This window comes from Thunnus maccoyii, chromosome 20 (genome assembly GCF_910596095.1).
Source record: "Thunnus maccoyii chromosome 20, fThuMac1.1, whole genome shotgun sequence".
Classification (NCBI taxonomy): domain Eukaryota; kingdom Metazoa; phylum Chordata; class Actinopteri; order Scombriformes; family Scombridae; genus Thunnus; species Thunnus maccoyii.
The window spans coordinates 16943723-16970789 of record NC_056552.1 but is presented as its reverse complement, the minus strand read 5'-3'; the positions used below and the strand labels follow the sequence as shown (position 1 = coordinate 16970789).

Sequence of the window (27067 nt, the reverse complement as noted above, 5' to 3'; positions counted from 1 at the left end):
ATCGCTGATCACTGCACACATAAAGACAGACGTGTTCCCATTCTTCTGATGCTATTAATACACATTTTATAAGACGTGTTTCCTCATGTGACATGAATATAACGCACCGCAAATCACAAAGACGGATGTAGAGGACAAAAAATGGTCTGTGAGTAACTGCATATTTCAGAACAGAAAAAGGGAGAATAAGAAGCTCTCTCGTGTGAAATTTGTCATATAAACAGTTTCTCTGCAGCAGATAGTTTCAGTATTTCTCTTATCTTTTGAAATCCCTAGTTAACCTGCATTGAAATTAAAGGTCTATACTGTATTATTAATTACAGACTAGATAGATAGAAAGATAAAATGAAAACAATTAGGAATACAGAACCTCACCAAGAGTCAGATCTCACATCAGTTATCTCTGCTGCAAATCACCTTCTTATAAGCATTTTCTCTTAATCATATAACTGCTTTTATAAAATATTTTCTCTAATTGAAGACTTATATTTGAAGAATTATCAATGACAAATTTGTTTTCAGGTTTTATGTTTTTAAGTAAAACAGTAGTTTCAGTTCTAGATTGGTTAGGGTTTGGTTTTTTTTTTTTAGCAGGGAGGTTATTAGAAGAAATACCTCTGCTGTCTCCTGGAAAACCAAAAAATAATGCTTCATTTGAACAAGATCAAAAACTAAATGTAGCCTTGCAGAGATAAGATATTGATGAATAGGCTGTATTCCAATCATAAACTCAGAAAATGTATGAAATATAAACAATTTTTCACTTCTCAATGCAAGATTTTGATTTGAAAGCAATAAAACAAACATGGAGCTATTCTGAAAATCCTCTCATCGTGCAGAAATTAACTCAGACAAATGTCATGTCGACCCTCCACTATAAGAAGAAGCCATCACTAACCTAACCTTTGCCAATACTGTGTAGGTTGTTATATTGCATCCTGGCTGCAAGGTAGAGACCACATTTGACAATCCAGGGGGAGGGAGGAGGGGTAGTGTGGGGCGGGGGGCTGCTGTATTGTAGTGCCTCCGGGCAATGCTCCCAGTCAATATATATCTCCACACTCGCTCCTGCGCTCCCATTTGAGCGGGACGCGCTGCCCTCTCAGTGCCGCTGCAGAGGGGTGACAGCCAGCCACACCGGGACGCTCTCTAGGTACGGATGAATACATTTCTTCTCTTTTAAGTAGCTCATAGCATGCAAGTAGATTAGTTTATTAAGTTATAGCTTGCAGTATTTTAACAGGAAATTAAAAACGGGGCCTGATGTGCATGGTGCTTTTGCTTGCACTGAGATCTTGCGTTTTTAACCTGCTAATCTGCAGTTTTTCAAACATAAAAGTAAGGTTTCAATGTGAGCTTACATTTTTAGTTTTGTTGCAAATTATTTAAGTCTAAGATTAAATTTGGTCACAAGATTGTAGTTATGGAGGAAATTAAAAGATGTTTTCCAAATCTAAACGGCATTGTCACTAATTTTACACATTTGTAGCATTATAAAATGCAATTCAAATGAATATTACATTTACTTTAATGAAGAATTTTGAAATATTGCAATAATTAATCATCAGATTCAGCTGGTGTTTTGCTGACAGATTTGCATGCCAGACAGGCAGAAAATAACTTTTCTATTCACATACAATAAATTGATGGTATGTGTTTGTAGGAAATATGTTTGGCTAAAAATGGTTTGATTGCATCTTGAAATTAAGGCTAATTATACTGAAAACTGACCATGAAGAGGCAATAACCAGGTGATGATAACTGACAATAAAACTGTTATTTTTAAATCCTCTTTCTTCTTTTCCAGGACTTTTCTCTTCTCAGAGAGAGACAACCAACTCATCATCCATAAAACCATCTAAGGTAAAGTTTTTAACATAAAGTATATATATTTTTTAAAACCTAAGAGCTTAAAAACTATTTACTTTACAGCACTTATGTGCATTTACTATCTGTACAAATAGCCCGTCCCACAGGCTGTCAGTGGTGTGGTTGCTGTTGCATGTAACTTGTCAAAGCTTTTAGTGTGGTGAACCTCCTTAATTTCAACAATAGATGTTCAAGCGGTTAGGCTTGTGTGATCATTAGCTCTAAAAGCTTAAAACAAGACCGCAGGGTTTGGATATGGGGCAGCGGGGGGGCCAAAGTGCACAGTCAGTGCAGAGGCAGGCGGATAGCAGTTGCCAGAAGTGGAAAAAAAATCTACTGTAAAAATGATTTTTATTGATTGGCTCGTAGCAGCAGCTGTTAGGCTCCATTATGAGCTCAAAGCCCAGGTCAGAGCCCTGGGGCGGACAAGTGAGCCAATCAAATGGTCAGGCACTAACGGGCCAATTCTGAGGGTCCAATTGGGAAAGCGGTTGGCAACAGCCTGCCATCCTGTGTTAGAGTCACCGAGTCTTTCATCATCACCCTTCCTGCTGTGGGTTTCACAGATGAGGTTGTCCGCTGTCTCTCAACATAACCAGCCATCCATCACCTGTTTTTACCTCACTGGCCTTTATTTCAAAACTTTATCATGAGCAGTCTGGGTTATAAGGAGAAGATTAGTTTGTGAAGTTTATTTTCCCTGAACATCACACAGACTTTTATCTTTGAATGACCTGAGGAAAAAGACAAAATAAAAAGCCTCAAAGCAGAGTGTTTTAAATTGAGGAGCACACTCCTTCATCTTCATCTTCATGCACCGCAGGGTTCACCCAAAGGCTTGGCTTAAAGTATAATAAGGATAAAAAGTTTCTTTGATTCAACCACCAAAGAAAAACATTTATTGTTGGAAATTTAAATTTTATTTAAGGGATTAGCAGAGATGGATATTCATTAAACGTATGGCATGGAATACAAGTTAATTTTAGAAGATGAAGAGGAATAGAAATAAAAAGAGAGAACGCAAGTGGCCGCTTGTAAAGTGACGATAGTGAGCAAATTCAAAGGTACTGCAGGTGTACAAGCTACTTGCAATACATTTTGTTGATTGAAGAAATGCGATTATAAAAATAAAAATAACATCAACTATATGGAAGATAATAGATTAAAATCTCAGAAGATTAATTGGTGCTGAGTGGTTTTTGGCCTCTCTTGTAAGACATCAAATTGCAATGTTAGTCACAAGAATTACACCCTTTTGCTTACAATATATGTCATTCAGCATTTAAAATTTATCTTTGTAATGACAAATGTAACCTCTGATAATCCATGCTTTCATTCCTTATCAAGTTATGAACCAACTCCAATTACAGAGGTAGTAAGACGAGACGCGTACAGGAAAGTAGTTGAACTTATGCACCATGTCCTGACCCAGATCCCAGTCCTGGCACTAATGACGCCCTATAGGCATGACGCCAGGCTCTCATTAGGAACCAGGCCTCAAACCCCCATCTCCTCTCCCTTCCATACCCGCTGTACGCAACCCTCAGCCTGGCCGTGATGTGCCTGTAGCCGGCCTCCGAGGGTCTGGCCCCAAACTCAAGCAGCAGGCCTTTGAGTGTTGTGAGACCCCCTGCACAGGTGCAGAGTCCCCTGTGACGACCCGTTTGCCCCCCAGCCCTGGGCCTTGCTAGCGCCTGGTACTGCACTGGAACTAATGAGTAGTGGCAGGTACAGTGAGAACAGAGCATCATGGGCCTCCCTGCAGTTAGTTTAGTGGCAACCCTCAGCTTAGGCAGACAACAAATGTGCTCTCATAATACACATATGTGCATAATGATATATACCACCCTTCAGTGCACACTTCATCAGATATTTAGACTTCTTAGAGAGCTGTTTCAGCAAACTCATGAAGAACGAACTCAGAGGTGAAAATTATAAATATTGGTGAAAGATTAAATATTTTATCTATTGTTCCTGAGTTGATGTTTTGCTTTTTTCAAGAATATCACCTTTATTCATATCAAACTGTCTTGTGTGTTCACAGGTTTTATTCCACTTTTATCAAGAAAATGCTCTTTTTCATTCCCATTTACCTGCAAAACTGAGGAAAGACTCACGGCGAATGAAATGAGCCCTGACACAAAAGATAGAAAATCTAAAAATCAGTCTTGAATTGTTGTAATTCGAATACAATCACACAATCTTTATAAAAATCAAGACTCTAATTCCATCATGTCAAAGGACGACGCTTGTAAAGTGACATCTGCCAGCAAGCACAAGGAGCGCAAGCCCAAGAAGCCTCACTATATTCCACGGCCATGGGGCAAACCCTACAACTACAAGTGCTTCCAGTGCCCCTTTACCTGCATGGAGAAGTCCCACCTGTACAACCATATGAAGTACAGCCTGTGCAAGAACTCCCTGTCTCTGCTCATAGAGTCAGACTGGCCCTATAAAAAGGGCAACATCCTGCACCCGGACCAGCTCCGACCCTTTCAGCAGGGACACGGCATCCACGCTGCTGGCAAAGATGAGCTGGAGCAGGTAACACAGACTGAGGAGAGACAGATGCAGCGAAGGAGTGTAGAGGAGGAAGGTGAGGACAGGGAAAGCCAGGGACCAGAGGACGAGGAGGAGGGAGAACGAGGGGAGGGAACAGAGGTTGCAGGGTTGACGAAAGAGAGCTCCAGTAACAACAGCGGAAGAGGAGACACTGCAGAGTGCGCCACCAAGAAAACCAAACCACCAGAATCAGAGCTTCTGATGGCCGACATGCTCTCCCTTGAAGACCAGCTTTTACGAGCACGCTCAGTGGAGGTGGAGGCCCAGCTGAAACATTATAAATTATCCAAGACATGTCTAACAACTCCTGGGCTGCTGTCAGAGCAGTGGCGGCTGCTAGCGTCGAGCCACACTAAGGCCAAAGCTGAAAGTGCTCAGCCCCGAGTGAGTAGTTCAATCCCCTGTTACCCTCCTCCACCAAACCTGGTGGATTACCAGGATCCCACTGGACTCAACCTGTCAGTTCTTGGGGTGGGCTATCCCATCAGCCCCAGCCTCTTCTCCTACATGAACTCAGCTATTCCCTCCGCTGCCACGAGTCTGACTGCTCAGACCCACGCACAGCTCGCCCAGCTTCCCTTCCTGGCGTCTGCCGCTCAGCTGATGCACCCAGCTTCCAGCACCCACACAGACAGAGCTCTTATCCCCCCTCGGCTCTACTACCCCTTCCTGTGCGAGCACACATTTGGACCAGCCTCCAGTCAGAGCGATGCCAGCAAAGCACTCAAGACATCCTCAAACAGTCTAGAAACCAATCCCTTGTCTAGTTTCCAATCCAAAGTCAATCTGTGGAAAGTGCCTGCTTTGCGGCCAGGGACCACCACCGTCTCCCCCGCTGGTTGGGTGTCACCTCAGAGAGAATCCCCAGACCAGGCCTACAGGCTGGCGGATAAACTGCAGGTTACAGCCAAGGAAGGTAAAGCAAGCTGGGGCCTCAAGAGAACAGGAGCCCCAATGGGGAACCATGAGGCACCTGTGGAGAAGAAGCCAGCTATGGGCTTTACTTCGGACCTTCTGAAGAATATTCAGACTGCATCTACTCTTAATATGGCATCAGATAAACTTCTTTACCATGGAAGGTAAGATTCTCATCATTTTGTCATTTATCTTTTTTTAAAATTATTGTTATTTGCATTACTGGTGGTAAAATGAGTTACAGGAGGAAGAGTAGGAGTATGAAAATATATTTGTTCTTTTTGTATGTTTTGTATCCTTAAAATTCCTCCCATTTTTAGTTTACAGGATACTCAGCTTCAGACCCGGCCGTCTGAACTGTGGCACAACGATCTGCTCACTAGTCCTAACAGTGAAACAACCTCTCTTCCTACTTCTGGGGGACCCAATAGCCAGGACTTGACTGCTGCCCGCACAATGGGGGAAGGAGCTTCAGAGTCAGTGGCCGCTCTCCTCAGTGACCTCTCCAAGGCCTTGCAGGAGTATCAGGAGGCTGAGCGTAAAATCTCCCACCTAGAGAAGGAGGACCTTCCCGCCCAGCACCACCTCTGGGAACACCTGAGCAAAATCCGTAGCGAGCTTTCCCACATCCACCAGGCGCTGGAGCGGACAGCTCGCCAAAGCGACGGGCCTCTCGACCTTTCAGTCAAGAGAGACTCAACAGATTCAGTCGGTGATCTGGGCCTGAGAGAGGATGGCAGTCTCAAAGGCAACACGACAGAGACAGAAGAGGAGGATGAGGAGCTGGAGGAGAGAAAGGAGGACGAGGAGGATGAGAGTGAGAGAAGGGTGATGAAGGCTTCGCTAGAGAGTCGTAAGCAGTCGTTGGACATGCTGATCAAGATGAGTCAGGCAGGTGCGTCGGTGGTGAACACAGAGGTTCTCTCTCCAGGTGGTCTCAGCATGAGGCCCAGTCCAGCTGAGGCCTTATGGCCAAGCAGAACTACTAAGTGTGAGGCAGACTCCAGCGTCCTGCTCTGTCCTGACGGCCGATCAGTGGTGTTCACCGACATCCCCTCCTCTGCCAAAACCCCCAAAAGGCCACCGTCCATACAGCGATTGGAAGCACAGTGTCCTCCAAGTCCTTTGACAGCAACAGACACATAAACCTCTGTTCCTGTAACATAACTGATTCTATATGATTGATCAGATGCAGTTGTCTATAAAATTACTGGCATGCCTTTGATTTTCACTGGCTGGAAGAGGACTGTCACTCTTATTCTCAGTTTAACTTCACAAAAACATTTTGCACCTTATAGAACAAACAGAGAATGAATGACAAAATATTGAGAGTAAAGTCTCACAAATGCACTATGGATAAGACTCTCCTAAAAATGATTTTAAATGTAACATCAGCACTTATTTCCATTAGAATAATTTGACCAATTAAGTCTTTTAAAATCATGTTGAGAGACAATCTTTTGAATGGGTTTGTAAATAATGTAATTTTTAAAATAAATGTAAGTAAAATGTTTTAAAGGGTAAATGGTTTTATATGGATGTCATGTCGGGCTTGATTTTACTTGATGAAAATAAAATGTACAATACACACTGTATTTCTTGGAATAAACTGAGTAAAAAACAAATGTTTCATTTTTTTTATACAAGCGGGACAATAAATGGGAGAAAGAGAGGAGGTAACATCCATACATCGGAGGAACACAAGACAAAAATAATAAGAAAAAGATTGGAAAGGCTCTGAGAAAATGCTATCATCACTATCATTATGATTTAGAGTATAAATGAGAGATAAACAGATTCAAAGTGGCTGCTAAAGGTGAAGCAGCTCCTTAAGCTAAATGGCCATCAGTGGGGTTACTTGTGTCTGACTCCTTAATTCCTTAATCCAGGAATCCAGGACCCCCCACCCCCACCCCCCGCAAAGGTCAGGGCTCCAGGGCCGAGCACCACATTGACTTAACAGAGGAGTACCTGTCTGCCCCCGGGAAGGACACCCAGCGCAGTGCTGCCCTGCGTCCTGTGGCCCCTTCACCACCCTCACACTCCAGACACAGCAGCAAAGGTCAGCTGCCATAACTAGAAGAGTCTCGGTGGATGTTCAGTCTGAAGAGGTCAAAATGCCTGTCTGATCTTTTTAACTTTTTTCTATTTATATTTGATACTGGCTCAATATCTTAATTGAGTTATTACTGAAATAAGAGTTGTAATTTTATGTACCACACTTACATCGTTCTCTATGAAGATTAAGCTGTTATCCAAACAATTATTTGCAAATAGTTTGAATTTAAGGCTTCATGCATAATATATATATTAATAAATGTTAAACATATCAAATAGAATACATGATATGTGCACCACAGTAAAAAAACAAACAAACAAATTTTTCAATTTTTCAATTCTCTAAATACCATTGGCTTCCAGTGACAGAGATGCTCAGTGTTTCACAGAGACAGATTTTTGGGAACATCCATATAAAGTTAGTCATGTGTAAAGGCACCCAGAGATTCTAACTGGTCCCCAGTTCAGAATTTCCCCTGAAAAAATAAAATATTTCAATGTTAGCACAAAGTCTATTACTGGTTTGGGGTTTTCTGCTATATGCCAAGTTGGATGCTCTGGACAGTGAATATACCTCACCATCTCTCTGCTGTAGCCTTATGAGATCAGGCCCCAAGCTGATAGCACCCTCAAGTGGACAAAAGATTTAAAGCCACATGAGTTTAGCTCATTCACTCTCATGTCAGCACTAATACAGTGACTGAAAAAAAGCAAGCAAGAAAGAAGCTGGTAGTGATGGACTTTGACTCTCAGACCGAACCAGTGTGTTCTTTAAATATCTTTACCACAGATAACTGGCCAGTATAACAACTGTTTTCAGCAGTGTGAACAAAGTGTGCGCACACACCCGAAGACAACATCCTTCCTCAAAAAGAGGTGATTACTTATTTAGACAAATTCAGAGTACTTGATGGCAGTTAAATGGGGAAGTGCAGTAGCATAAATTAAACCAGCATAAGAGGAGCATAAGAGGAGCATAAGAGGGTAAGTTCTCATATTTCACAATTAACAGACAGGTGACAAATTAAAGGAAAAACCAACATGAAGTGTCTTAGTAAGGTGTTGGGCCACCACATGCTGCCAGAACAGCTTCAGTGTGCCTTGGCATTGATTCTACAAGTCTCTGAACTCTACTGGAGGGATGAACACCATTATTCCTAAAGATAATCACTCATTTGGTGTTTTGATGATGGTGGTGGAGAGCACTGTTTATGCCCTATGGATGGGGGCATGGTCATCCTGGAAGAGACCACTACCATCAGGATAGAAATGTTTCAACATAAGATAAAGGTGATGACTCAGAACAGCTTTGTATTGATTTGCAGTAACCCTTCACTCTAAGGGGACAAGTGGACCCAAACCAAAACAGAGCCTCTGGATCCCCTCATTGTAGGGGTCAAGCATTCAGACCTTGAACTGTTTTTCCTTAATTTGTCACCTGTCTGTATATGTGCTTAATGATCAAAAACTACTTAAGTTAATTTACATATTTGGATTTAATAATGTTACAGAGTTGGGGTGGAGAGGTAACACAGTATTGTAATTGTTCTTAAAATTATTATTATTATTATTATTAATAATAATAATAATAATTTTTCATTTCAAAAACTACTCAAGAATCTATGCAATTACAAGAAGAGGTTACTTATTTATCAAAACAAAAATAGCTGGAATTGATTCCTTCCACTCTTGTTCCTATCTACTTTAAATGTTAGATTCATTAAATCAAAGGAGGTATGTTTTACAGTGAGGAAAGCCTTTAACATTGGTTTCGTCTTCAAGAAAACTTCAGTGCAGCTTTGTCAACTTCCCATTAATGCACACACTTTTTTATGTTAACATATTTTCAGATTTCTTAGTCATTCTTCTGTGCAGTCTGTGCCAAGGTGCTGTCAAGCAAGATGATACGAGCGGTCCTGTTCCTTCTTTTGCTCAACACCCCGGCCTGCTGTGGTTTTGGCTTTAAAGGCTGCTCTCAGAACTTCCCCATGACTGAGACCCTGTGGTGCTTCAACCACAACATTGCTAACCTCTCTGATGTTGTTAGCATGATCCCAGATAATATAACAACAATCAACCTGTCCAAGAACAAGATCCAAGTCATCCCACCTGGATCATTCAGTCATGTGCTCAGGCTCAAACACCTGGACCTGAGCCAGAACAAGCTGGTGTCTCTAAAAGGAGGAGAATTCAGAGGCTTGGACCTCTTGGTTTCTCTCAATCTCACCAGCAACAACATCTCACACATCCGCTCCGATGCATTTGATGGACTCGTCAGGCTACAATCCCTCCTTCTGACCTATAATGCACTTGTTACAATCTCTCAAGGTATCTTTAATTTCCTCCCACTGATTCAAGAAGTCAACCTGTCTCTGAACATGCTCAAGGCTTTCAGCTGTGAAGAGTCTGGTGGCTCCTCCACTCTTAGGCAGCTCGATCTTTTAGCAAACAACATCCGCAAGTTAAATGTGAGCTGTTTCCCTGCCCTTGAGTACATCAGGTTGTCCAACAACTCCGAGCTGGAGCTCCAGGCAGATGTTTTTGCCTCCAACCGCAGGCTGAAGAGTCTGCTTCTCCAGGGAGTTAAAGCAGAAGTGCTGGTGGGACTTTCTGAGGAGACAAAGAGGAATCTCTCTCAGGTGTCATTTTCTTTGTTTGTGGAGAGATCTCCATTTACCATCTGTGGATTGCTGAAAGGAATGGACCAGCTTGAGAGAGTAGAGGTACAAGTACTTGTTTAAATGCAGTATTTCTTTGCTTATACACCGTCAATTGCTTTATTTTGTGACGGTTTCAATATGTTTTAAAGTAATTTCATGTAAATTTAACTTGATGCAGGTTGACTTGAAAGGATCCAAGTTACCTCAGCGTAACTCCAGCCTCCTGGACTGTGCCACTCCACAAGTGGTGTTTATTGTGCATGCAAACCTTGGGAATGTCGCCCAGTTGACATTGGGTAAAGGAAACACAAGCAGACTCTATCTCAACAACTGTGGGCTGAAGGAGATATCTCGTGCTACATTTGACGGTTACAGTAGACTGAAAACACTGCAGCTGAATCAAAACAAGGTCGTCATTCAGCAGGATACTTTTCAAGGCCTGACCAGTCTCACCTTTTTGAGCTTTGACAGGAGCAAATTACGAGACATTGACCCCAACTGGTTCATCCCTCTGAAGAGTCTGACTCGCCTGTCTCTCATGAAAAATGAAATCACTGAGTTGACACCAAAGGTATTCAGTGCCCTCACCCAACTTGAGCAGCTCTACCTGCAGTTCAATCTGCTAAAATATATCACCAGGGAGCCTTTCAGTAAGCTACGGAAGCTGAATAAGCTCAACCTCAGTTTGAACATAATTGATTTCATTGAAGAAGGCTCCTTCCGAGATCTGATGAGTCTCAGGTAATCAGAATTCTCTACTTGTGTGTTTATCTTTTCTCAAATTTGTTCTCTATTAATGTATTGAACACAGTTGTCTGTCCATTAGGTACCTGGACTTAAGTGGGAACCGCATCAAGAGGCTGACACCATCCATTCTGTCTGGCCTGATGAATTTGAAGGCATTTATTCTGTACAACAACCGTCTCCATTTTAGATCATATGAAGCTCCTTTCATCAGCCTTACTTCTCTGGAGGTATAACACATTTCTTCAGTCAGTTATTAACACCTCGTGACCAATAGAGGAAAAGAGATGCATTTTGTGTGTAAATCTTTCTTTTTTATCTGTCTATCTTCTATGTCCAATTTGGAGTATCTGGAGATGAACTACCAGGGACCTGGAGGTCGAGGCATTGGTAATATTGGACCAGATTTCTTTCGAGGTCAGCGTCAACTTACCTCACTGGCCATCGGGCACAGCATCAACGTCGACTTCCATTGTGACGCCTTTGCTCCTCTGGTCAGACTGAAGTACCTGTACATAGCAGGGGTGATTATGAAATCGACCAACCTGAGTGCAGTGTTGTCCCCTCTGAAAAGCCTGAAGAAGCTGACTCTTTACAGGGCAGACCTGGATACTCTGCCTGCTGACCTGTTGCCTCCAGATAATTCACTGGAAGTCCTCAAAGTCCAGTCAAACCACCTCCATACTGTGAACAAAACGATGCTGGACGTTCTGCCGAGGTACAGAAGCTACTAAATTATCTAGCAAGCAACTCTTAAATGATAAATTCACTTATTACCATCATTTATGACTGTGTAACACAATTTCACTGTTAGCTTTAGTTTTGAGGAGTTTCCCTTTGTACTACAGTTTCTCACAGAGCACAGACCAAAAATCATGAAACCTCTTTTATTTCATTTATTTTTAGTAACTGTTGGTTTGAAGTGGGCTCAATTGGAAAAAGCTGCCGCTAATGTTGTCAGCACTGTCAATCATATTAGATCAAACCACGCCCACACAGTCCAAAGGAAACACATTAGCAGAGTTTTTGAGTGTTAAACTCTCAGTAAATAACAACTATGAACTTAGTTCTTACTTTTTTCCTCTTAAACTTTGACTGTTGCTTATATATTTAATGAGTATTTAATTTTATAGAGAAATACTTAAGATTTGTAACAATTTTTTCAGGGGCTTTAATAATTTCCCTATTAGACTGCAGTGAGAAGCTGCAGCACAGTGGACATTTTGTCTTAATTACAGGTATCAGTGAAATTGTACTATGTATGATCATAAATGATGAGCTAAAAACTTCATAATCAGGCCCAGGTTGAACAGTGAACGTATCCTCAAACTCTTTGAGTCTAACAGACCTTGCAAATGTTTGCCAGTAACATACAGTATATTCAACAAAAAAAATTATTTTTTACTTTCTACACTTCAATTAAAGGCATAGTTCAGTTAAAAAGAGATCAGTTTATCTTTCATGAAAAATACACAAGCTCTCAAAGTTTATGAATATAACCCTATTTCCCTTTGCAGATTTAATATGTTAAGCAACCTCACAACCTCAGTAACTGACCACCTAATAAAGTGACACACTGTTCAACATCTGCATCACAGAACTAGAATGACAATCACTCTAACACATAAAAAAATGTGCAAATTTTCTTATAAATGAACAGCAACAGAAGCATGGTTTCTGTGTTCACAGTACTAGGAGTGATAGATATCGATATAGATAGATATTTGGAATAGATTTAAACTGACAAACTTTGAGTGTATGTGTGACTGTGTATCTTTCCAGATTGCGTGTTTTGGACATTACAGAAAATCCACTTACCTGTACCTGTGACAATGCCTGGTTCAAGACCTGGGCTGTCCACAATGCTCATACACAGGTAGGACAAGCTGTAAACACTGTGACTTATATTCACTGTTATTATCGGAGTAAAACATCTGTAACTTACATATATTTGACAGCTCAAATGATTCAGTTGTCTTATTTTTCCTGTGTTCCAGGTGTCCTACCTGTACGACCTCCAATGTGACAACGACAAGAGATCTTCCTATCTGTGGCAGTTCGATGATAAAGCCTGCTCCTTCGAACAGATTTCCTTCAATCTCTTCATCACCTTTTCTGTGATGGACGTGTTGTTTGTGTGTGTGTGTCTGGTCTGGCACACACAAGGCCCTACCCTGCGCTACCTGCTGCTCATCCTCAAGGCAAAGGTACATGGGCGTAAGGGGGCAGCAAGGCCCAAATTCCAGTATGATGCATTCATTTCGTATAGCTCCAAGGATGAGGCCTGGGTGATGAGGCAGCTGGTGCCCAATCTAGAGAAGCCAGCTTCTGGTTTACCGGGGCTCAGGCTATGCCTCCACCACAGAGACTTCCGCCCGGGTACTGCCATCTTGGAGAACATCGAGGCTGCCATCTACAACTCTCGTCACACCATTTGTATAGTGACACGTCACTTCCTGCGAAGTGAGTGGTGCTCTGTGGAGTTTCAGCTGGCCAGCCTGAGGCTTCTGTGTGATGGCAGTGATGTCCTGCTGCTGGTGTTCCTAGAGGAGATACCTGACCACTGTCTGTCTCCCTACACACGCCTACGCAAGATTGTACGCAAGAAAACCTACCTGCTGTGGCCAGAGAAACCACAAGAGCAGGGCGCTTTCTGGGTCAGACTGGTAGATGCTCTGAAAGACAATGAGGATGAGGAGGAGGAAGGAAGAGGAGGAGAGGGAGAGTTAGCGCCGCTAATTGGCTAGGCCAAATGCTAACTATTTGAAATACCCATAATTAACTTTTCAAGGCCTGGCTAGGCTGTCAAATTACTTCATTTGACAAGAAATAAGTAAATAATAACCAAGGTAATATGAAATCATTGTAGTGGAATTACTCGGTAATAACAAGAAAAACAACAAATAGCCAAAGTAGTGTAGTGACAATTTCTTGTATTGAATTGGCTTATAGTTACGGAGTAACACATTTTTAAAAAATAACTGGGAAAACTCTTTCTAGACAATAAGTTGTATGGCTTCATGCTGCCAAAGCTTAAAACTACTGCTTCCAAATAAAAAGTCAAAGACACACAGTACTTTACCTGAGTACATTTTCACATCCTGTATTATGTAATAGGAATTGTTTGCCATATATGTGGTTGGTTTCCACATTAAAATGATAATTACCTTTCTGTGGTTTGTAACATGTAGTAAATGTTCTGAAATGTGTTTTTTTTTAAGTATTTTCCAATTAATAATTGAAGACAAGGGAAATACCAAGAAATGCCATGTTATTACCTTCCTATGGCCTGTTAAGTGTAATGGCCGCTGTTTCTTTCAAAGTGGCAGTTTATATAATATAAATAAATACCAGGAACACACCTTTCTATGGCTCATATATTTGCTTTTTTCACATTTGTGAGTGGAGACCTAAAATCATCTCAACCTGCTTCAGAAAACCTGCTTCTGTACAACATATTTGTTAAGAGACCGGTTTTAAAAGACCATATTTGAGTTCTATTTTGGTTTTGTGATTATTTTAGAAATGCTGTCTTAGCTATGATGATATATAGTATAGTGAGCAATAAGAATGATTCTTTCTATGCTTATTTGTTCTGTTCCTTATGCCAAGTGGTGAAAATAATTACATTTACTGTCCATAATCATCAACTGGCGTGCTGACTTAAACTCTTGCTTCCATCTACAGATAAATTCTGTTACTTAATAAAGCTGTTTTTTTCCACCATTGATGACTTAATATATAATAAACTGAACTTGATAGAAAGTTAACTACACGAGTATGTTTCATTTCTTAGGGATCTGTCTTGCTCCTGCTGTTACACTGACTGATAGACAAAACCAAAAACGCTCCTTTCTACTTTCTGATATTGGCGGCCATTATCACCATAGATGTTTACTGCAATCTTGCAAGGATTTCCTTTATTTCAGGACACCACAGTTAGCCAACACAGGGATGTTTGAGGGGAAAAAAGGGGATACTGCTCCAACATTTCCAAACACTTCATTTATTTGACGTTATACATTCAAATGAAAATAAAAAATATTCATATATATTCCATATAGAGCTAGTGAGCAAGGTACAAGTTTAAAACAAAACACAGAAGTTTTCCGTGTGGCATACGTATATACAAGGCGTGGTTTGAATACTATACAGTGTGTTTCCATAGCTGCACAGGTTTCATGGATGTTTATATTCTTCACTCAGTTGAGGCACGACTAGATTTCAGTGAGAGGTCGAGGGATTGGGCCAAGTGCTTCAAGACTGCCGCTTACAGTAAAACAATTCAATCTCAACACCTAAACAGTAGGACTTGCAAAGCAAAGCTTATTAGTGTTAAGAGTTCCACACTAAAGCATAAAGTAGGAAAATGAGGCAACATGATCATTCTGCAATTCAAATTATACTGTACAGTCATGCAAAGTCCTAAATAGTTTTTATGAGATGATACTCTCACACATCAAGTCAAAACTGAGCAAACACAAATTCAGGTTTTAATAAACTTTTAAAAAAAAAAAATCCAGTATCACTTACAAGTCACGGCTGTTCACTAAATTTGACAGAAGTCATGATGTTTGGTTGCACTGCAATAATCGACTTGAAGTCACTACACCAATTTGAGACAAGAAAAAAAAAAAAAAAGCTTCCTCAAGTAGTCAAGTGATAAGTGCAATCCCACCCCCCTTTCCCCCCTTCACACACAGACACTCCACTTTATAAAACTCTCATACATAAGCAAGTTAAGCATCACATTGTTTTCCACTATCAATCAAACCATAGTTATAATACAGCAGATGCCCCAACAATCAATAGCAAACCATACTCTTACATATATCCAGTAGTTATGTACAACAGAACAGGTGCAACATTAAACACATTAAAAACTATTAGATATAGAAATTGTAACAATAATAAAATACAGCAGATACTTAATTCATATTGGGAAATATATATTATTCATACTGTGTATTGCTGTCTGTTTTGGCGTTTTGGAGGATCAATAAAAAAAAAATGCTGTCATGTATCCCTCTCACAGCTTATTTGACAGATCTCCAGCTTGGACAGATTATATACCTAATGTTTTTTTAAAAGAAACCTAGACATGATTCATTCAGTAAAACTTTTTTTTTTTTCCATGAATTAAAAAGAATATGAAATAAAAACATGACAACTTATCAGAGGCATGGAAGCAGCAGGTCCAGGTTTAGAATTGACCTTGATACCTTTTTTTCCCCATTTCCTATGAGAGTCATCAGCTGCTGCTGACACAGCCGTGGCAATCTGACCAAAAAACCAAGGCCAGGAAAGAGAACTTCGGATTCTTGAGATTTAAATCTTTTTGGAATCTTTCGCCTCAAAAAGCTTCATGCGCTCCTGCACAGTTAGTCCCTCTTTCAGGCTCTGTTAAAGGAAAGAAAACAGAAGATAAGGGATATGTGCGTGTAGAGAGGGGCATTAAAAACAACAAAAAAACACACACAAACGCACCACAAAAACTCTCAGTATAGTCCATCCCAGACTTTTTTCTTCACTTGACAACATTCAGTACTTCAATTCAGGTCAAAATATAAGACATACAGGAAAACGTGGTTAGGCTGGAATATCATGCAACTTAACCACACCAGAGTAACTGCTTAGTGTGAACAATAACGAACAACAATTAAAAAATGTGAAGACTCACAAACAGACAACAACAGACAAAGGACAACAATTAACAGTAATAGATTTTTACATTAACAGAACAAAACGATGTAGGAACAGATGAGATGTGTTGCATAAGAAAAGACAGCTTTCATTCTTTAATATCATCATCTGAGCTCTTTAATATTATCAACTGACACAACACTCAACACTAAACTCCTACTGCACACAAGATATGTTGTGCCTGTCAGCTCGTGGTCAGGGTCTGTCCCAATACCAACTGTTGTTGCAGCTGAAATGTCTGCCTGTCTAGTTAGGTAAAAAAGGTAATTAAATACCAGAGACACAGTATTTTTCCTGTAGTCCAACTGCCTTTAATAAATCACTAAAGTGTATGCATACAGGCTCCCATGAACAGCTCACAAAGACACTTTATACTTTCAGCCTCCACCCAACACAACTGTCAACACAAACACCTCATGTGCAGTCACACTTCTCTGTCTGCTTCCTGTAAGATAATCAATACCAACTCAATATTTGGTGTCATGTCTGTCTTATACAACTTCCAGTTCTTGCATTTAGTTCCCCTTATCTGACCATCACTTCTTTAGAATCAGGGTCATCATGTATCATGAACGTCAGATAACCTTTTCTATTTCTTCTTTCCCAACAGACTAGACATTAATTTGCCTGCACAGACATGGTACGAGGCATCCTGGCAAGACATCTTTCTTAAAAACAGAACAATGGGATTACAACATATAAAAGGTCATTAGACAGAGTCCATCATGTTCTTGAAAGACAAAACTGATCAGTTGAACACACTTCTACACTGGATTAACAATCATCAAAATATTAATACAACAACATAGTAATTTCTCCAACAGTATACTTCTAATATTTTTTTTTCCTCCACACAACACTTGTGGTTTTGAGCACTGAAGTGTGCGTTTCACAAGCTGCCAGGGATTTCCTACATCTGAAGAGTGCCAACACTCAATACAATTGATCCACACTTCTCCTAATACTGCTTTGAAGCAGTACTTAGAGTTAAGTTTATCCCACAATTCAGCATGGTCTACTGCACCACAACAATTCGGTTGTTGGTAGTAATTGATTATAAGCTGGTTTTAGAGCTGAAATTAATAAGCAAGCATGAATAAATAGAAATGACAGAATAGAGTGATGTATGACATGTTGCAACGTGAATATCCACATCAAAACACTATGAAATTATGGAAGAACCTCCATAGATGGTTATTAAATATCAAAACTCTTTGTTGAGACTGATACAAATAATATTTTATATTGTCAACATAAATATCATATTATAAGTTCTTTTATCAATATTCTGGCAATTCCTTTCCTATAGATTTTTATTAGAATGAAACCATTCAAAACACATTTATATATTACATGTCTTTGACACACAAAGTAGGTACTTGACTGCTCTCAAACACCATGATTGTGGGTATTGGGAAAGACCCTAAATCTGGAGCAAAGCCTGTGTGACAGTAAATATGAATGGGCCCACTGCTCAACTAGGTCTATATTGAGAAAACATTGTTTCATTAGGTGTTGCCAACATTTTCCAGCTTATAGTTTGGGCGAAGTTTGTAACGAGTAGGATTTTTGCAAGATGTTGTAATTCTAAAACTATAAATTTGCAAACCATCTCCTCTAAGAACTGTTAATGCTCACTCCTGTAATATTTAACCGAGGGGTGGACACTAAAATCAGCTCTTGGTGGTGCAGGTTGGGACAAAAGGAAAGGTTGTGGGGAGAGGGGGAGGGGACATCATGCAAGAACGAGCATGCTTTGCTCTACATCATGCTATACCTACAGCACATCTTGGGGCGGGGATTGGGGAGGGGGGATCACCCCACAATGGGAGTGTCAGCTATCCCATGAGACCTGTTCAGTGATAGACTGATGGACAAAACAGACAGTTGACAAACTTACAGGACAAGAGACTTTCAATAAAACTTACTGACCAACCGACTCGACACATTTCTACATGGTTGATGAGTTGCAACAATGATAAAGTCAGCGCGACAAAAGCTGGAAATGTCACATCACACAGCAAACTGAAATTCCATGTTTATTTTTGAATGTGAGACTAAATTCCTGCAATTATGGAAAGAAAAAAAACAATGAATTCGACACTCACCTTTGACCTTACTCCTCTTGATTGCTTGGATTGTTCTTTTTTCAAGAAATCTGGATTACTTTTTGATTTCATTATGTCTAAAAACACACAACGAAAGTATGTCATCATTATCATGAACCTTAAGTGGCATACTAGCATCATAAGATCACTTGAACAGATACATATCCCAACTAAAAGCTACACTGATTATACTGAAACATAGTTGCAACACAACACACAAGTGACCATTGTTATAACTTTTGTAATCCAGTAAACAGTATACTGTATTTGCATGACATTTCCCCACTGTTGAAATATTCAAATGCAGCTACATAACACACAAGACACTTTATCCTGAATGGTCGCATTACTGAAATTTAAATAACATTTGGTTAATTAAATCCAAGTAGGGTTTACATGATAAGAAAACATCAACTTTCTCTGTTTACCGTATCCAGATGTAACTGTTCCATCGACAGTCCTCTCGCCCAACGCTTCTGTGGCGATAAGCAGCTTCTCTTTCAGTTTGCTGATGTCGCAGTCAGCCTTTGCTTTCACAATGCTGAGCTCTGTATAGATGTCTTTATATTTGTCTGTAGCATATTTCTTGTCCTGTTGTAATGAGAAATAATTGATACAGTTTTTGTAATTTAGATAAGGGAAACGAAGAAATACATGCCTTCTAAGAATTATTTGCAGTACATTAATATTGACTTTGCTTACCCTTAAAGCAGACTGCAGTTCGTCTTTCAAAGAGTGGATTTCCTGCTTAAGGTACTGGATCTCTGACTCCTTAATTCGAAGCAGCACCTACAAGATGGAGAGAAACACTCATAAGATTTAACAGCAAATCGTTAGTGTGTGTGTGCACATGTGCCTCTGTTTACACATACCTCCAGTTCATACACATCTTTGCCGTGGGTAAGTGGTGACAATGCTGTTTCACCGCTGAAACAAGAGCGCATCCGAGTGATCTCTGTAGTCAGCCGATTATTTAATTCCTGTTGGGAAGAATGAAGTTATTTTTGTACCTGTGGACAGAAATGTGTTTGCATGTACGCGTGCATGTATGTGGATTCTGACCTGGTTGTGAGCGTTCAGCTCCTGGTTCTCTCTCTGACACTGCCTGAGGGCCTGCCTCTCGGCCTCCAGAGCCTGGGCCAGGTGAGCGTTCTCCAGACATTTCTGTGAGTACTGCTCTGACAACACCTCCAGTTCCCTCTGGATGGACTGAAGCTCCTCCCTAGACAGTTGGATCATCATTAGATCAACTTGAATTCTCATCTATCAAATGCATTAAAGGTTTTAATCCCTAGATGAGATTGGACCGTTGCATCATGTGATGGAGACTTTCCCAAAAGTTATTTAATAAGTTCCTCCAGCTTATGAGCCATGAACAAACTTTTTGGTGGCTCTTTTTTACATTTGCAACACAGAGTTAACAAACTGTATAGACGACTATTTGGGCATTCATCTAAGCCATACATATTAACATTTAACAAACATTTCACAACATCAGGGCTCATAGTTTAAACCTATGTAGTGTTTTAGGTTAGACTTTAAAGCTTTACCTCTGCATGCTAAGATCTTTTACATTTTTTTTCAGATCAAGGAAAAGTCAAATGAACATGTAAAGTGTCAAGTTAAACAGTCTTGGTGTTGTTAAAAAAAAAAAAAAAAAAACATACTCATATTGTAATCGAAGTTCATCAATGTCAGAGTTCAGTCCACTCAGCTGGGAGCGCTGGGTCTTCTCCAGTTCCTCTTTGTGTGCGTTCTTCATCGCTTCAATAGCTGGATCAAAGGTAGATCACACATATTTAATTATGCTGGTCTAGTTTAAACTAGAGAAATTAGGGGGTGGCAATACAAACAGTTTCTTTACCAGCAATTGTGGCGGCAGTCTCCTCAGCCAGTAGTCTCTCTCGCTCTTCCATAAGTTTGGAAATCTCCCTCTGATGCTGCCTCTGGAGGTCTTCAATCAACTTCTGGTGTGTTTCTTCCATTGCTGCAAAGCCACGTTCACACGTGGCCTAGAGAAAGAAAGGGTCAACACTGAGTCGTCACAAAATATTCTGTACTCATTGCCAGGATTTCTATTTTGTGACTCTAAATTCAGTACAATATCTACTAATATCAGACTACACTAAATGGTGTCATGCAAGATCACTGAGAGAAGCCATGCAAGCTTTTAATGATCTGAAGCCCAGCTATGTTAGTAAGAGAGCGAGTTAAAGCAGTGAAATTCTATACCAGCAAGGCAGCACTATTGTCAGTAATAAAGTGTACTTCATTCTGTTACTGAATGTAGGAAATGGTATATCTACTGATGCCCAAATAAAAAGGCAATGTTGGAGAAAAAGTGACACATTTTAGTTGAGTACAGTTATAATTTTATACTTTTTGGATGTACTTAAATGATTACAACCTGCTCCGGATTGCTTTGCTTCGTTATGTAAAAAACTTCTAGGATGTCCCGAACTGATCCACAGGATCAGCATTTTTTCATGACTCTGTATTGACTATATAAATCCTGATTCCTTTTCAAGCTTGTGTTTGCTCTGGATACCCAATCAGTCATAAATACTGTATTGAGCTCAGTTTAAACACTGAAACATCTGCTAACCCACAGTGTTATGAGTAAGTAAATAACAGAGCACACAGCAAGCAGCAGTTTGCATTAATGATCTGTCAGTCTGTGTCAGCAGGCGACATAATAAAAGCTAAACTCCAAAACATTTTTTGGATTTCAGCAACAATCAGGCGCACAATGTTTCTCCTGCTGTTGGTTGAAAACTGCAATTGACTACAAATGTGTGACTGCCACAACAAATCCACACTGGCTCATCATTTCATGGATAATACACATAACATTATTTAAAATATCATACAAATCAGTCCAACTGTAAAACAGGCCAGATGTTGTTAATGTAGAGCTTATCAGATATTAAACATATTTAAATTACTTTGATAATTTTTAATCTAGTATTACTGTGGATTAAGTGTGCACTGTGCAGCTATATTATGCAGTAATAAATAAAAAAATAAATATTTAATTACAGGACTAGGAGTCTACAACCACACTCTGTGGGGCTGTACTTAGGCACAGTGGCACTTTGAGCTAAATGCTCAGAATAACAATGCTAACATTCAGTACTGTAGAATGTGTACCCGGCATTTGGTCTGAGACTTAAGTATTGGACAAATTGAATTTTTGACCTGATGATGGCGCTAGATAAAAAGCCATCCACCTGCTCACCAAAGTTATTACAATTCATCCTGTGGGGAACATGAATGACTGTACCAACTGACACAGAAGTCCATCCAATAGTTGTTGAGATATTTCACTCAAAACCACTCATGTGAACTTTACAGTGGTGCTACAAGAAATCAACATTAGTAATTAGGATCCACAGTCCGGAAGCTATGAATGTTTACACCACTTTTGAGCCAATCCATCTAAAAGATGTGGATATACTGTAGTTCACATAATAATTGATCAATTTGACCTGCTGGTGGTGCTATATGAAATGTCAGGATCAAAAAAGTCAGTAAGCTTCATTATCTGGGAACCATGAAAATCATATAATAATCACATATAATATCAAAATTAGCAATCCATCCAATATTGCTGAGATATTGAGTCAATAAATGTTAGGCTTGGTATCAGCACATATAAAATACTTTTTAAAAAGAGACTTGTTTATGGGAAAAAAAGAAAAGAAATAAAAAATCGGGACATCCTTCAAAGCTACATTTACATTCACAATTTGCAAGCACATTGATTATCCAGGTTGTTGGTTTAAATGTGTTAAATCATTTCAAATCACACCATTTCCCAGTTCCAAATTTTCTGTGAATATTAGTAGATTGGACAAAAATCAACTACTTATTCAGCTATTTCACTATTTATTTACTACTCTCTCATAGATATTCACTAAGACAAAATTAAAGAGCAAAAACCTTAAGACTTTCAAAGTCTCTCTGGTATTTCTCTCTCAGGCTGGCCACATCTCCTTCTAGGTGCTTGTTCTCCAGTTCGTCCCTCATGGTGTTCATCTGTGTCTCCAACTCCTGGATCCTGTCCTTCAGAAGCACCATGGAATCTACCTCTGACATGGTCTGTGCATCCTCCCTCTTTCCCTGCTCCTCCTCTTCCATCGGTGTTGTGGCCTCATCAAAGGGAGGTGAGTGGGAAACCTCAAGGCCTTTTTTGTTCTGTTGGTGCTCTTGGATACATCGAATGTTTTCCATATACTGGGAATGCAACTTTTCAATCTCCTCTTGGTGGATATGCTGAAGCTCACAGATCCTCTGTTCAAATTGGTCCTCCAGTTTTCTAACATGACTCTTGTGCTGCTCCTCCATGGTGTCCATGTCCACCAGCAGGACTTCTAGCTTTCGTTGGCTATCAGCTGTGGTCTCCATGAGGGCCAGCTCTGTCGAGGCACGCCCTTGCTCTGCCTGGCTTAGCTCTTGCTTGTGCCTCTGCTTCAGCTCTTCCTTCTCCTTCTGGAAATGCTCCTCCAGGAGGGTCAGCTGCTCCTGCTGCTGGGAGAGCTGGTTCACACGTTTGCTGATCTCACTCTTTAGTGTTTGGTTCTCATTGTGGAGAGTGGCAACTGTTTGTGTGAAGTTCTGGCGCTCCTCCTGTAAGGATGCTTCGTATTTCTCTTGGATTGCACTGACACTGTGGGCATGCTGCTGGACAAGGGCATCCATGTTCTGACCTGCCTGTTTACACCAGCCCAAGTCTTGTTCATGTATGGCGCGTAACCTGCATGCCACATAAGCTACTTGAGCCTGCATGAGGGCTTCATGCATACAAAGAGAAGTACTTGTGAAGGTATGTGAAGTTTGGTGTCCTAAAAGAGCATGGATCATTTTAGCCAATTCAGGATGGTTTCCACCACTTTCTATCTCTTGAGCATACTTATGCAGGATTGCTGCCTGTCTTTGAAGCTCAGTAGCCAGATTGTCATGTGCATTTTGAAGTGACTCAATGGAGTCAACGCCAAAAGAGGGCATTTCTTCCGCCAATTGTCTGTCAATGATTTCCTCAGCAAGGTCTCTAGCCTCTTGCAGTTCAATCTGCTCCATGTAAGGAGCAAGTTCAGGGGGATGAATATCAGCTAACTTTTGTTTACCAAAGCCAAAGTTATTTTTGACTTCTTTTATTACATTTTTCAAATCTGGCCTTTTGGAAGCTTCAATAATCGCTTTCAAAGCCATTTCCCTTTGATATACGTTGTTACGGGCTTCAGCCAACTCCCTTTTTAGTAGCCTGAATTTCTCTTCATAGCAAAGTTTAAGGTTTTGAACAGAGTAAGCTAGTTCTGCTTTAATGAAGGTGTTAAAGATAACTGTGGAGTCAACATCTGCATCCGCTGGAACACTGCCCTCTTTTGATTTAGCAACATCAGAGTGTTCACACTGCGTCTCAGCTTTCTCCAGGTCTTTCCAAAATGCACTCTCTAACATCAACTTCCTGGTCAAGACATCAGCATAAACTATAGACAAGCAATCTTTTTCGCTTCTTTTAATGTTCTCTATGTCTCCCCATATCTCAGCGAGAGCTTGTAGGAGGTCAGACTTGGAGGTCTGTATTAACAAAGCCATTTTGTTCAAAACTACTGCCTCAAAAGACAAAGTTTTGGCATAGAGATACATTGCTTCTTTATCTAGCATCTCTGGGTTTTGATTTTGAGGGACCACTGGTGATTGCTCTTCCAAGGTCTTTTGTCCTTGACGGATGTACAGTGATGCATTGAACAACTCATTTTCTATCTCTGACAACGAGTGAAGCTGTGAATCGGTGGTATCATGACAGCCACCGAGAATAAGCCTGACTTTCTCTCGACTATTTTCCACGCACACCAGGGCCTTGGCATAATGCTTATTGGCAGCACTAATCTGAACCCCACTTTCACAACTGAACTCTTTCTCTGAGTAGGGCTCCTTTTCTGTCATCTTTAGATCAATCTTGGACATGTCTTCAGCTTGGTTGGATCGTTGCTCTTCTAGATTCTGTGTGAGGTTTCTTAGCTTTTCCTCAGTGGCTAGCAGTTTGGTTTCTAGGGCATGTATAATGGAGATAAACTTCTCTGAGTCACTAGTATATGGGAATGCGATATCAGAAGAGATATTTTGATCAGTTAGATGGATGTCTTCATTTACGTCCTGGTTAACTTTTTGTCTTGTGTCTACAAAGGTACTGCTGACGTGGCTAGCATCCAGGTCCTCTAAGTTGTTGTATTTTTGGCACTGAATACTGGAAAAACGTATCCTTGGTCTCTTAGCTTGAGACTCCTTATCATCTAGGGAGTTGTCTGTCTTAGATGTATTGTCAAAGGCAAGTGTGTTTGCTGATAAGGAGGCTGATGTTTTAACCCTTCCCTTCTTACTCTGTCCAGGGATTTGCTGCCTTTCCATGCGTAGATCAGCATAGCCCAGCTGCAGGGCATTGAGGTGTTGCTCTAGCTCTGCAATGCGGTCCTCTGCTACCACAAGCTTGGCTTGCAGATCCTTTTCAGCGGTACAGGGCTCAACCTTATCTAAGAGACTTTGACTCATTTGACAAAGAAGTTCCTCTTTAGCTTGCAACTTCTGTTCTGTTTCCTCCAAGCTGTTGCCAAGTGCAGTCATTTTAACAAGTGCCTCTTTCAAGTCCTCTTCCTTGCGTTCCACCAGCCTCTCATACATCTCCTTAGTCTGCCGGATCTCCTCCTCTTTCTCTCTAAGGAACTGGCTCATTTTCTGAAACTCTTGGGTAGCCCTCTCATATGAGTGTTCCAGGGTGAAGTAATCAGCCTCTTCTGTCTCCAGACGATTGCGGAGCTTGTTCACCTCGCGGTCTGCCTCTGAAATCTGGTTGAGAAGCTCCTGACAGCGGCAAGTGAGGTGACTTTTCTCTTCTTCTAGCCTACGCACACTCTCCCTCAGTGACTCAACCATGTCAGTCTTTTGGGCCAGCTCCTCTTGCAACTTCAGTATTTCCTCCCTGTATTCTTTTCCTCCTGAGGCCTGCCTCCCTCTTAACAGGGCTTCCACCTGCTGTTCAGCCTCCAATAGTCTGTCCTCCATCTCTTTTCGTGCAGTTTCAGCATCAGCTAATCTTTTGCACAGATTTTGTCTTTCCCTCTCATGACTCTCTTGCATGCTATGCTGCTCCTTCCTCAGACGCTCTTCCTTCAGTGCTTGACCTTCTTCCGTAGCACGTAGTCGAGCAGTCACCTCTTGCAGCCTTTCCTGCAGCCTCTGTATCTCTCTCAGGTGGTCTCGCTGCAGGGCCTGTTGGCGCTCCAGGTGCCTAAGGGCCTGGTTCCTTTCCAAGAGGCTAGCCTCTACTTCACGGAGTCTATCTTCACTGTCCTTTAGCTGGGCTCGTAAGGTGACCTCGCTGCGTCCATATTCATCTTCTTGTTCCTTTGAACGTTCTTGTTCCAGCTTGAGCTCATTGCGCATACGGACCACTGCCTGTTCACTAGCTAAGATTTCAGCCATGGCAGATGCTAGTTTAGCCTGCAGAGCCTGAATATCAGCCTCATGACGGTCTACAGCATCCTGGGCTTCGGTGTAGCTTCTTTTTAGCGTCCGAATCTGTTGGTGAGCGACATCCTGCTTTCGCTTTTGGGACTCCAATTCGCCCTGCAAATCTTGGTTCAGCTTGTGCAAATGTTGCCATGGCACTCTGTGCGGTGAGGAGGGAGGGGGTGTTGCACTCTTGAAAAAGATTGATGAGACAGTTTCATTAATGACATCACCTTACTTTCCCTCCCATATACAGAGAACCACATCTCGGGAGTTATCAGGAAAATAAGATTCTCCTTTCTTGATTTCAATCTCTCTTTTGGTAAGAGGTTTTCTTCCCCAAGCTTCCACTGTGCTTTTTCAGAGGTGACTCGGAAATTGAAAAGTTTGAATGAATACACCCCGAAAAAAAAAACTTCATTGGGTGATAAATGTAGTGATTTAAAAATAAAAAGTAAAGTAAATGTGAAGTAAATGTGATGTGATACAACAAAATAACCATTCTGACTCTGTAATAATTTCACTGTATAAACTTAAAAGTGCCCAATGTAAAAAAGCAATTAGTTCAAATATGCAATTCTGAAACACCAAAAAGCATGCAGAACTAAAGCTTGGAAAGGACACACAAACAAAGCAGAGATGAACAGAGAGGAAAAAGCACAGCGCAAGGCTTCTTGATCAAGTTTCTTACCTTAAGTATATCAGTTCAAATCAATTATTTTCCCAGGAGATGTGAAACTCCGTAGCAAAAGTTAGTGAAAACTCATGCTAAGAACACCACAACCATGCATATCAGTTTCAGAGAATAAGCACCCACACCTGTTAGTAGATTTCATACAATTTACAGTAGCCACACAAAGTATCTGACAATCAAGAGGCAGTAGACTGTATAACAAAAATACAATCTACATTGCTCTGTGGGGTATAGTTAAAAGAAAT

The 27067-nt window shown here is 40.7% G+C and overlaps 3 protein-coding genes across 7 annotated transcripts in view; 2 read left to right on the top strand and 1 right to left on the bottom strand.

Annotated features, from left to right (window-relative positions):
- The first annotated feature begins 1087 nt into the window (after window positions 1–1087).
- On the top strand, window positions 1088–6764 carry prr35 (proline rich 35). The gene is made up of 4 exons (XM_042398158.1): window positions 1088–1153; window positions 1808–1863; window positions 3914–5510; window positions 5667–6764. The coding sequence occupies exons 3-4, from the start codon at window positions 4102–4104 to the stop codon at window positions 6490–6492; spliced, it is 2235 nt and encodes a 744-aa protein (XP_042254092.1). The 5' UTR covers window positions 1088–1153; window positions 1808–1863; window positions 3914–4101; the 3' UTR covers window positions 6493–6764.
- A 1579-nt stretch (window positions 6765–8343) lies between these two features.
- Window positions 8344–14476, top strand: LOC121887409 (toll-like receptor 13). The gene is made up of 7 exons (XM_042398154.1): window positions 8344–8388; window positions 9255–10127; window positions 10243–10805; window positions 10891–11038; window positions 11156–11526; window positions 12591–12684; window positions 12806–14476. Exons 2-7 carry the CDS (start codon window positions 9306–9308, stop codon window positions 13553–13555), a joined length of 2748 nt encoding a protein of 915 aa, XP_042254088.1. The 5' UTR covers window positions 8344–8388; window positions 9255–9305; the 3' UTR covers window positions 13556–14476.
- A 318-nt stretch (window positions 14477–14794) lies between these two features.
- The window catches only part of si:ch73-103b11.2 (early endosome antigen 1), a 49845-nt gene continuing 37572 nt past the window's right edge, over window positions 14795–27067 (bottom strand). For 3 of the 5 annotated variants that reach the window (XM_042396495.1, XM_042396498.1, XM_042396496.1), the window contains 9 exons: window positions 22562–26320; window positions 20484–20631; window positions 20287–20392; window positions 19682–19841; window positions 19492–19599; window positions 19322–19408; window positions 19048–19210; window positions 18620–18696; window positions 14795–16208 (listed from right to left, as the gene is read on the bottom strand). In XM_042396495.1, the coding sequence (XP_042252429.1) occupies window positions 16137–16208; window positions 18620–18696; window positions 19048–19210; window positions 19322–19408; window positions 19492–19599; window positions 19682–19841; window positions 20287–20392; window positions 20484–20631; window positions 22562–26320 (4680 nt within the window). In that variant the 3' untranslated portion in view covers window positions 14795–16136. Of the gene's footprint in view, window positions 16209–18288; window positions 18379–18619; window positions 18697–19047; window positions 19211–19321; window positions 19409–19491; window positions 19600–19681; window positions 19842–20286; window positions 20393–20483; window positions 20632–22561; window positions 26321–27067 lie in introns of all 5 variants that reach the window. The other 2 variants (XR_006092753.1, XR_006092754.1) reach the window with 2 other exon arrangements.

Coding starts and splice junctions, on each gene's coding strand:
- prr35 (XM_042398158.1), top strand. CDS start 4,102: ATGTCAAAGGACGACGCTTGTAAAGTGACATCTGCCAGCAAGCACAAG. Junction 5,511..5,666: donor AAACTTCTTTACCATGGAAG/GTAAGATTCTCA, acceptor TCCCATTTTTAG/TTTACAGGATACTCAGCTTC.
- LOC121887409 (XM_042398154.1), top strand. CDS start 9,306: ATGATACGAGCGGTCCTGTTCCTTCTTTTGCTCAACACCCCGGCCTGC. Junction 10,806..10,890: donor CGAGATCTGATGAGTCTCAG/GTAATCAGAATT, acceptor TCTGTCCATTAG/GTACCTGGACTTAAGTGGGA. Junction 11,039..11,155: donor TCAGCCTTACTTCTCTGGAG/GTATAACACATT, acceptor TCCAATTTGGAG/TATCTGGAGATGAACTACCA.